The sequence below is a fragment of the Periplaneta americana genome, chromosome 17, assembly GCF_040183065.1.
Source record: "Periplaneta americana isolate PAMFEO1 chromosome 17, P.americana_PAMFEO1_priV1, whole genome shotgun sequence".
Taxonomy (NCBI): Eukaryota; Metazoa; Arthropoda; class Insecta; order Blattodea; family Blattidae; genus Periplaneta; species Periplaneta americana.
In genome coordinates, this window is record NC_091133.1 from 37757018 (window position 1) to 37769318 (window position 12301).

General features: G+C 36.2%; 1 protein-coding gene across 5 annotated transcripts in view; it reads right to left on the bottom strand.

Annotated features, from left to right (window-relative positions):
- The window catches only part of unc-13, a 762035-nt gene that overhangs the window by 64009 nt on the left and 685725 nt on the right, over window positions 1-12301 (bottom strand). For all 5 annotated transcript variants that reach the window (XM_069816083.1, XM_069816079.1, XM_069816080.1 and 2 more), the window contains exons 9-10: window positions 6038-6179; window positions 3956-4082 (exon numbers count right to left, since the gene is read on the bottom strand). In XM_069816083.1, coding sequence (XP_069672184.1) covers window positions 3956-4082; window positions 6038-6179 — 269 coding nt within the window. The remainder of the gene's footprint in view (window positions 1-3955; window positions 4083-6037; window positions 6180-12301) is intronic.

The window sequence follows — 12301 nt, forward strand, 5'->3', positions numbered from 1 at the left end:
AAATGTCTTCCGATCTGGACATTGTTGCTGTGGGTACCTCTCCTGATACAAACGACGAGCCAGCGCAGCATTGCCGTCCGCCTTACCGTACATGAAGTGTATTTCTGCCAGCTCTTGATTTGAATACATGTCACACAGTCTAACGCCTACACAACACTGAATGTAACCTTCGCCTCGGAATGAACTGTCAGAGTGCCCTCTTAATGTCTCCTTTGACGGCAACGACCTGCGGAAAGAAAAACGTTCCCGTGAATTTCAATGTTGTGAAGGCCATAACTCGGAAATAAAGCATTTCCGGACACATGTTGTAATGAACTATTTTGATTGTCTATATGTGGGAAATACATACCTGAAATTATGCCCCGTATTTTTTAAACATCCTGTATATATATATATATATATATATATATATATATATATACGCCATAGTCTCAGTCCTTGACATTGTTACTATGAGATAGGAGATTGGAAAGTATGGATGAGCAAAAAGAATTTCGGAACCAGATAACATGCATTTTGCTTCTATCGTTTCTTTCCTTTAGTGACTAGGAATGTCTTTGCATGTGTTTTCTTTTCATATATACACTGACGGTTTGTCGGGATTGATTTATATATTTCTGATAATATAAAGTACATAATTTGGGTGAGTGGAATGCATTAAAACTGTAACCTATAGGCTACATTCAATAAAGACGAAAATTATTTATTATAATAATTGAACCTCTAGCTTAAGGTTAAACTAATTCAATTACAGGTTATACAAAGTTAGTTTTAAAGAACGATTTTAGTAATTGGGAATGTATTTCATGACAAATACGGGCTTTCGTTTTATTAAGGTCGAAGAAAAATGTGTATCACTGAAAAAGTGAAAAACTCGTAAATCCTGAGAACCAAAATTTTCAGGAATAGATTAAATTTGTTTTTTAGTTGGTTATTTAACGACGCTGTATCAACTACTAGGTTATTTAACGTCGATGAGATTGATGATAGCGAGATGAGGCAGAGGATTCGCCTCAGATTATCTGGCATTCACCTTACGATTGGGGAAAACCTCGGAAAAAACACAACCAGGTAATCAGCGGAGATCGAAGCCGCGCCTGAGTGCAACTTCAGACCGGTAGGCAAGCGCCTTGACCAATTGAGCCATGACGTTGGTATAAAATTGTTCTATGTTAAATTTACTTGACATATGAATTAAAGCAGCGGTCGTCAGCGCAGAGCACCCTGGGGCTAGCGTCGCTTATCCGCGGAGAACACAGTGCACCATGGTGCATTCATAGCTGCTAGCGAGTATGCTCTCTACCTCTTCCTGCTACAGGACGGGGAGCACGGGACGGCTCCGCTTACCATTTGCGCATTTCAGCGAGTGCTGACGACCACTGAATTGAAGTATGATTCATAAAATTATGTGAAATGATTCTGAGATAATTTCATGTATCATACTTTCATTCACATATCAAAGAAATTTAACACACAACAAACAGTTACATTAAATTACTAAACATTTTGGTTCTCAGGACTTACGAGGTTTCCGCTTTTTTCAGCGACAAGCGACGCGTTAAAATTTAGTGTAATGTGATGTTATAGAAGAGGCAGAAGAACGAAAGATCATGCAGGCAAGGAGCAGTTAATATGGTAATTGCTGTAGTTTCTTGCCATTAGTTTGTTCTATTTTTTGTATAAACTGCCTGTTTTGTATTCCTTTTGCTAGTGTTGACTGTATTTTAAATGCTATATAATTAGGGTAAATGGAGTACACTGGGTCTAAGATACAGTTAAATAAGAAAATCTACTCGTAATTTAAAATAAAATGTAACTACGGATTTCTCAAAATTAATTTTCCATTACGTCCCTGAGTTGTTCATCACTTATACCTTGACGTAGCCTATATATAGGAGACAAAAAATTCCCTTACTAATTAAGATTCAGAAACCGGGATTCTACGTTCTGCTAGATCTAGTACAGCTTTATCTGTGTCGTAAAACATTCATTTGGAAAGATATGGTGTACTGTAACTTGAATTCGAAGGTGAAGAAAAAATCGCTAACTATTTTGTGGTAATTCCGATATTGTTAAAAGTCTACTGTTTTCTAAGCCGCTGAATCAGTTTCCTCTTTAGTTACATCGGTTTTAGACAATAAGGCCAACTTTAATCTGATACCAAAATGAACAGTTATTGATCTTTCGTCGAGAGTGAATGCGCTCAGATGGAAGGCGGACCATCATGAAACGATCATCTGGTAAATTAGTTAAGGGAGGCCTATTCCTGTTCATATATTCGAGTTACATAATTAAGTTGAACACGCGAGTTTCGCACGTTGCATTGACGTGAAATTATCGATAACCTAAGATGAAAATTGTGATTCTGGTCTCATTTTATTATAATTTACTCTGAGTGAAAGATGAACTTTGGTTTTAAAATGTGAAATTTTTAATAATAAATGTAGATAATAATATGGAGATTTCAATGCAGACCTTTAGCACAGAATTATATCTGTATTATAATAATAAGAGTAATGCGAAAATAAACTTGTTAGTTTATTATTAATAATTAATTGTCTTAATACTTATTCACAATTAAAATCTATTTAATTTTTAACTGGAATATGAAATAAGTATTGTGCAAATTTGATTAACATAAATAGTGTTGAGAAAAAGATAAATGTTTTTTTAACAATTTTCTCTATTAAAATACAAGAAATGGTTTAGCCATCACCTAAAACGCATGTGAATTGATCTCACATCAAACATATAAATAAATCAAATGCTAATTATATATATTATAAATATTTAAAATCTGCCCTCAATGAGGGTGACCATAAAGATCCAGAATAAAAGCACTACAGAATAATTTAGAAAGACAAAAAGATTAAATACAGGAATTGTTTAGTAAAACAATCCAGAGAAATGCAAACCCAATAGAATCATCAATGCTCAAAATATAAATGATAATGTAATATTTGGATTGAATCCTTAAGAACATTCAATAAAGTTTTTTGAATTTAAAAAATCTGAGACCGAGTGCTTTTAAAATATTACATGTGAATTTAGGAAGTGTGTCACGTACACCAAAGAAAAGACTAGAAACACTCCATTGACTAGTGGGAATGTTATATTTCTCACTTAGGTAGGGGATGCAGGACTCATAAATGGATTTCTTCTTCTCATCAACGTGTTGGTGCCTGCATCTTAATAAAATATTATTTACTGAACATTTTCGGTAATAGTTTCTTCTTTTAGTATCATTATGTGTAGTATGTAAAACTGCTATACGAAGGTTAATCATTAAATAAATTTCTCTGTTTTGCTAAGAAGTTTATGTATAACTTATGCACTAACTATATTTACAATTTTGAACTGAAAACTGATTGATACTTTTCACATAGTGTCCTGGACGATTTATACACTTATCTCATCGGGGCAGAAGCTTGACGATTTCCTTTCTGTAGAAATCGTACCCTTGGTTTTCCAAACAATCTTGAACAGCATCCTGTACAGTTGTATAATCCAGAGATCGTCTTCTTCCAAGACGCTTTAATGTCCCCAAGAAACTAAAAGCGGATGAGGCCAAATCCGAGCTGTAAGGAGATTGCTGCATAATGTTCCAGAGAAAGGCCTGCGAAAGTTCCTTGTTCATTATGGCATCATGAGGAAATTTGAACACCTTCGGATAGAATGTCAGACCTCTTCCTGCGATTTGCCGTTTTTAATCATCGTAATGTACTGCACCTGTAAGCTGTGATGGTTGTTCCAGTCTCCATAAAATTAAGATGAAGTAGCGTTCAGTGTGTATACACAGGAAAAAAATTAAATTTCCCCTAGCATGTAGGAAACTATTACCGAGGGAACCTTACTTAATGGTCAACCCTCGTAATTACAATATGAATATTTTTTTAGACAAGAAAATACATTACTTACAAGAATGCTAAGCTGAAGTAATGCTAATGGCACTCACCTCAATGATCGTTTGTCCAAGAAAGTCGTCCGATTCCCGGGTCAACTTCTGCCTGAGTTTGGACTTGAGGTCATTGTCTTCGTCCCACACTCTCACCTTGATCCGGTCCGAGGAGTTATGGCACTCGCTTTAAAAATAATAATTACAGTAAAATGACAGAAATATGAATAGTGGTACTTGAATTGTGGAGTATACTGTAAACGATATTTAAGATACTAACACAGAATATAAGATTACTCTTGTATTTCATTTTACCCATTGATTTAATATTTTGAAATAAAATCCTTCGGCATAATATTATACAACTTCTATTTGGACGAAAAAAGTGAAATATATTTGTGACAATAACTATTAAGTTTATTTGATATTAATAAGATATAAAATGGAAGTTATATTCTACTAAAAGAGATAATTATTGAACATTATGAAAACTACTACAAAGTATAAAAGTTTTACACTTTTGTACGATATTCAATTTATAATCGATTCGAGTATTACTCTCGGGCCCCATTTTTATCATGACAAAATGCATTAACTAGATACTAGAGCTGAACAAAACTAACTGCCGCTCTCGCTCGCTGTGTTCGTTGCACTTGTCTTTCGAGTCTCGTCTCGTAACTCTCGTGCGCTTCGAGTCTCGCTCATCATTCTCGAAATATCATTTGGTCGACATGGAAAGGTTTCGTAACCTTGAATATCATACATAATTGAAATAAATAACATCGGAGATGTTTAATTGACACAAAAAGACAAAGACAAAGATAGAGATGATGTTTCAAATAGGCTACTTCATTATTTATACATGTATAACAGTTGCCAAAACAGATAAATGTTCAGTCTGGTATAAACAACTGCGACGATTCAAGGCTGCTTGACGTTCGAGAGTTGACCACTGCCGAAGTCTTGATCGCTTGAATCACTCACAAGCAGTCAACGACGTAGGCAATATTGTCGTGCGGGTTTTCGGCTTTGCGGGCGCTGTTAGTCTTGATTTCTCGATCGTTGTTCAACTCTACTAGATACCATTTCGGTTGGCCGTCCCATATCTTTTACCCTGTCGGTCTGCATTTATATTAGTTATATTCTTTGTATGAGAATTTCTGTCATTCACATCTGTTCTTCCTGTCGTTATCTGTATTCAGTTTTTATTCAAGAACGTTTGCAATAACTCGTTTAGGCTAAAAGCTGCTCAATAATATAGGAGAAGTTACCTCGGAAGCAAATACGAGATAAGGCAAATTCTAAGTTAGTTATTAATAATCGATTTTAACGTTATTTTAAATATTATTTGTGAAAACAGCGAATATATAAAACGGAGGAATTTACTTGTATGTGGGCAGACCATACTAGAATGACACACAACGCCTGTAAGAACTCGTTTCGACTACACGCTTTATAGTAGAGTCGGAGAAGTTGCCTCATGAACACGGCGTTGTCTTTTATTTTAGAATACTTGACAAGCAACGCTATGAATAAAGATACAGCAGTTGTTGGACAAGAAAAAGAATAATGAAAAGTTGATGATTGATGGCGATTGTGATATTAAATAATACTCCTGCACTGTTAATGAGAACAATATCCGATTTTCTCTAGAAGATGAACGTAACTTAAAAATTACTAGATATTTCACATTATTACTTTTCCAAATAGATCACGTCTCAGTGGACACAGAAATATCTTACTTTTCTGTTTCTCTACATTTTCACTTTTCCAGTGTGTCGTATCAGAGATAATTACATTTATTTAGTTTTTATATTATATGCCAATTAAAAATACATTTGTTCTGATCAGTCTGTGTTTAGATATAAAAGTTATTAATTTTTGTTAATTAAATTTTATATTATTAAATGTTACATTATCTACTGTGCTGTGAAATTCGACTGTCTTAAGTCACAGTATTTTTCTAGACTTCCACCTGATTAGGTAAAAACATTCAATGGCTACTACAACGATAAAAACTTGTCGGATACCATATTGAACGACGTGGAATCGCTGACGATATCTTTCTGTCGTCGTGAGTTTTGTTCAGACGGACATGCAGGAATGGCTGCCTATTGGAAAATATTTTAGTGGTAAACTCACAAGTAAAACTTTTCGTTCCAGACAGGGTTGAGCTCTGCCGGCATTGTCCTCGTCCTCTTCTTCACCTTCCCGACCTGCACCGTGACGTAAGGGTCCGATGTGCCGCTCTTGTCCTTGGCAATGAGACCTTGCGCGCAGATGACTGCAAGCCAAGCCAAATATTTGAGTACAGCACACACAGAAACTAACGCGACCATCTACCCGCTACTCATCTAACTAAAATGCTTCTAGCTAGTTCTACTTGACATAAGAAGCATAAAGAATAATACAACAATAAGTTAAGAAACTTCAAGCAAAACAAGACAGTAACACAGATACTGAAATGTCTCAACATTTACCACACCATAACATATTATTTCAAAGACTGACCATTTCATTATGTGATTAGTTTTCGTAAGTCTTCAGTGTATAGAAGTGAAAATGCTATTGTGCAATGTGCAAAAGCGTCGTACATTTTGATTATATTTGTAACTCATTATAGGTGTGTAATTGTGTAATTAAGTATTTAAGTAGTGCTTTAAGTTTTAAAAGCTGTGTAGAGATGTTAAAACATTGTTGCATTCTCAAAGCTCCTAAAGACATTTTTAAAAGCCAGTGAGAGAAATTGCACAGGTGAAAGTTAATATTGTCGTTGTTAAACTTCTTAATAGTAAACTCGTAGAACTGCCGTAGTTTTCATTTCAAAGATACTACGAATTTATATGACAGATAACAATATCCTGGTTTACATTTACAGTATGCTCAGAAATGAATCATTGTGAAGATTAATAATTTTAATGTCAAATGAATTCTGAGTTAAGTTGTTGTTTAGTCAACTGTCCGAAGACAGGTCTGAAACTGACCAGTGATACCAATAAGGCAGCACTTATGAGGCAACTACGCCAGGAGATAATGGGGTAGGGTGGCCAATTCCTTTGCCCTCCATTGCATACATCGCTGACTAGTCAGATTTCAGAAGTATATTAACAATAATTGTTATTCCTCTGACACATATCGTCAAGTGAGATGTACTGTCTGATAAATCGATAATAGATGTACATATCAGCCAGAACTTCAATCAGAGGAACTGAGATAAATAAAGTACTCTAATTTTATTAAGGGGTTAGGTACAGCTTACAGCGGTAAAAGTTTGGAAATATTCAACATTTTTCCTCCATTATTGTATCTTGTACAAAGATGAAAATTGGTACTTATGTGTAAAACACTGTCTATCTGCTATACGAAAAAAATATTTTCACGATTAAAATTTTTTTTTTTCAAAATAAAAAATGGTGTCAGTTCACTGTGCAGTGATGAAGTGTTTCCCTCATAAATCATAAACTTGTTAACGTTTTCATGGCCTCTCTCTTTTATTTTATTGCTGAATCTCACGTTTATAATATCATGCTCTTTCAACTACATTCCTTAATAAATATTATTTTATTTTATTCTGTGTTAGAAGAAAAATACTGATATTTGATCATTTTTAAAATTAATTTATTTTTATCAGACAATCTATCAAAAGTAGAGAAGTAATTTTGCATCATATTGTAGACATGACATTCATAAATAAACACAAAAAATTTCATCACGGAATGTTGGATAGTTTTTGAATTATGTGCGAAAAGCTTCAACACTGCACAGTAATCTGCCACCATTTTGAATTTTGAAAAAAAAAAAAATATAAATAATTTTTTTTAAGTCGTAAAAATATTATTTCCATATATCAGAAGGGCAGAGTTTTACACAAACTAATTTTCATTATTGTACAAGATACAGTAATGGAGGAAAAAAATGTTAAATATTTCCAAAATTTTACTGCTGGGGGATAAGCTGTACCTAACCCCTTAAATTTAAATACTGAAATAGTAATCATAACATTATTTTTATTTTTAGCATTACATAAATGAACTGATGAACAAAAATCAGCATTGTCAATGTTACAAATGTCGTAGCCATCGTAATAATTGTTATAATAATTATCGTAGTCTACATTATACCAAATTGTGGTAGTCAGCGTAGTGTCCTTTCATAAACATAGACTAATCGCCGTCATGATCGCAGATGTCATAATATTCATTACCGTCATAATCTTCATAGTCGTCATAACTCCAGTTGCTAACACAATCGTCTAATCGTCATAATCGTATTCGTCGTAGTAAGTTACCGACATAATTATTATAGACATAACGTCACAGTCACAGTCACAATAATATAAGTCATTATAATTCCAGTCGTCGTTATTATCACAGTCAAGGCACAGTCGCTCAGGCAGTAGCGTGTCTGCTGATCTGAGGCTGAGCTCAGGCGCGGTTTCGAATTCAGCTTGAGTTAATTACCTGGCTGGACTTTTTCCGAGGTTTTCCCAAAGCGTAAGGCAAAAAGTCGGCCTCATCTCTTCCAATACCATCTCGCTATCATCGATTACATCGCCGCTACGTAAAATAGTAGCTGACACGGCGCCTTATATATAATCAACTAATAATAAACACAGGGGGAAAGGAACTGGTCACCCTACCCTATTATCTCCTGGCCTAGTTGCCTCATAAGTGCTGCCTTGTTGGTATCACTTGTGAGGTTCAGACCTGTCTTCGGAGAGTTGACTGAATAACAAACACAGTCGTCATAATCGCAGTCGTTATAATCAAAGTAACAGGCTAGTCACAAAGCAGTAGTCATAATGAAAGTAGTCACAATCAAAGCAGTCCATAATCAAAGCAGTAGTCATAATCACAATAGTAGATCCTAATAATAAAGCAGTAGTCGTAATCACAAGTCGCTGTCAAAATTGCAGTCGTCATAATCAAAATAGTCGTCACTATCGCAGTCAGATTAACAGCAGTCGTCATAATCAAAAGAGTCCTCGTAATCATAGTTGCCCTCATAATCTTAGTCGCCATAATACTTCAGTCGTCATAATCGCAGTAGTTTCATAATAGCAGTCGACGTCATAATTGTAATCGTCAGAATCAAAGTAGTCGCCGTAAACGTACAGTCGCTGTAATAGTAGTAGTCGCCGTAATCGCAGTAATCACCGGTAATAGTAGTAGTCGCTGTAATCGTAGTAGCCGCCGTAAAAGTAGTAGTCACCGTAATCGTAATAGTAGCCGTAATAGTAGTAGTCACCGTAATCGTAATAGTAGCCGTAATAGTAGTATTCGCCGTAATCGTAGTAGCCGCCGTAATAGTAGTAGTCACCGTAATAGTAGTAGTCACCGTAATCGTAATAGTAGCCGTAACAGTAGTAGTCACCGTAATAGTAGTAGTCACCGTAATCGCAATAGTAGCCGTAACAGTAGTAGTCACCGTAATAGTAGTAGTCACCGTAATCGTAATAGTAGCCGTAACAGTAGTAGTCACCGTAATAGTAGTAGTCACCGTAATCGCAATAGTAGCCGTGATCGTAGTAGTCACCGTAATAGTAGTAGTCGCCGTAATAGTAGTAGTCACCGTAATCGTAATAGTAGCCGTAATAGTAGTAGTCACCGTAATCGGAGTAGCCGCCGTAATAGTAGTAGTCACCGTAATCGTAATAGTAGTCGTAATAGTAGTAGTCACCGTAATCGTAATAGTAGCGGTAATAGTAGTAGCCGCCGTAATAGTAGTAGTCACCGTAATCGTAATAGTAGCCGTAATAGTAGTAGTCACCGTAATCGTAATAGTAGCGGTAATAGTAGTAGCCGCCGTAATAGTAGTAGTCACCGTAATCGTAATAGTAGTCGTAATAGTAGTAGTCACCGTAATCGTAATAGTAGCGGTAATAGTAGTAGCCGCCGTAATAGTAGTAGTCACCGTAATCGTAATAGTAGCCGTAATAGTAGTAGTCACCGTAATCGTAATAGTAGCGGTAATCGTAGTAGCCGCCGTAATAGTAGTAGTCACCGTAATCGTAATAGTAGCCGTAATAGTAGTAGTCACCGTAATCGTAATAGTCGCCGTAATAGTAGTAGTCACCGTAATCGTAATAGTAGTCGTAATAGTAGTAGTCACCGTAATCGTAATAGTAGCGGTAATAGTAGTAGCCGCCGTAATAGTAGTAGTCACCGTAATCGTAATAGTAGTCGTAATAGTAGTAGTCACCGTAATCGTAATAGTAGCGGTAATAGTAGTAGCCGCCGTAATAGTAGTAGTCACCGTAATCGTAATAGTAGCCGTAATAGTAGTAGTCACCGTAATCGTAATAGTAGCGGTAATCGTAGTAGCCGCCGTAATAGTAGTAGTCACCGTAATCGTAATAGTAGCCGTAATAGTAGTAGTCACCGTAATCGTAATAGTCGCCGTAATAGTAGTAGTCACCGTAATCGTAATAGTCGCCGTAATAGTAGTAGTCACTATAATCGTAATAGTAGCCGTAATAGTAGTAGTCACCGTAATAGTAGTAGTCACCGTAATCGTAATAGTAGCCGTAATAGTAGTAGTCGCCGTAATCGTAATAGTAGCCGTAATAGTAGTAGCCGCCGTAATAGTAGTAGCCGCCGTAATAGTAGTAGTCACCGTAATCGTAATGGTAGCCGTAATAGTAGTAGTCACCGTAATAGTAGTAGTCACTGTAATAGTAGTAGTCGCCGTAATAGTAGTAGTCGCCGTAATAGTAATAGTCACCGTAATAGTAGTAGTCACAGTAAACGTAGTAGTAGCCGTAATAGTAGTAGTTGCCGTAATCGTAGTCGCCGTCATAATCGTAGTAGCCGTCATAATCGTAGTAGCCGTTATAATCGTAGTCGCCGTTATATTCGTAGTTCCCGTCATAATCGTAGCCGCCGTTATAATCGTAGTCCCCGTCATAATCGTAGCCGCCGTTATAATCGTAGTCCCCGTTATAGTCGTAGTCGCCGTTATAATCGTATTCACCGTCATAATCGTAGTCCCCGTCATAATCGTAGTCCCCGTTATAATCGTAGTCCCCGTCATAATCGTAGTCCCGTTATAATCGTAGTCGTCGTTATAATCGTAGTCCCCGTCATAATCGTAGTCCCGTTATAATCGTAGTCGTCGTTATAATCGTAGTCCCCGTCATAATCGTAGTCCCGTTATAATCGTAGTCCCGTCATAATCGTAGTCCCGCTATAATCGTAGTCGTCGTTATAATCGTAGTCCCCGTCATAATCGTAGTCCCGTTATAATCGTAGTCGTCGTTATAATCGTAGTCCCCGTCATAATCGTAGTCGCCGTTATAATCGTAGTGTCCGTCACAATCTTGTTGGCCTCTAGCAGCATAATCCTTACTAAAATATTGTCACTTTTTGCGTAGATTGATCAGTCCGCCTCCTCCGTCTTTAGGAATCTGTGCTTTTAGTCCATTATTCCACGGCACTGTTTTAACTACTACGTTACCAGCACTTACAGCTGATGGAATTGATAATAGCAAGATGGTATTTGTCGAGATGAGACCGAAATTCGTCATGTAATTATGTAACATTCGCCTTAAATTTGGGGAAAATCAAGTAATAAGCGCAAGCGAGTATTGAACCCATGCACGAGATTAGCTTCAAATCAGTGAACAAACGCGCCTTCTACCTGAGCCACATCGGTGCGTGGCTGGAATTAGTTATGTTTATGTTTCCGAGCTGATTTTTCATATTCTATTTTAAAGCGTTCCTTCTATTATTATTGCAACGTTTAATATATGAAAGCAAACTGTAAATAACCTTATGTTAGTAATTAAATTGATAATTAAAAATACTAGAATTTTAATGTTTAATGTAATACTAATAAGTGCTTGATGCAACTCAATACTTCGAATTTTGAATCGGGATGAAAATGAAGTCGGTCTAAGAATTTTAATGATGAAGTTGAACTTCCACGTCATAAGTTACTGGAAGTGAAGGCTCTTGAATGAAATCCAATAACCGAGTTTTGAACTCGAATGAAGTGGCCAGTCCTTGAGTGCAATATCTGCTAGCTAGTTCTGCTTCACGTCGTGAGAGTAGCCTGCAGGGCGGGCGGGCGTATTAAAAAGCCGAATATCGCAAGAGAAGTCAGCCGGTCTATCATAACAAGCTGCTATATACTTCAAGGCTCTCAGAACTTTATATCTTATCTGATCAGTGTTTGCAGTCCGGGAGATGCTGTAATAAAATTTACTACATGTAATTTATCCGACAAAGAAATAGAAGCGTTATACAAACTACTGAGAAAATGCAATACTTTGCTACTTTTGGAATAAAATATTATCTTTATAAATATTAAAACAATGACTCTAAGTTGTTCCGAATATGAATAAAATATACTTATTATTAATATTAATTAATTTTGTAAATGATATGAGTCTAACGGCAGTGGAGG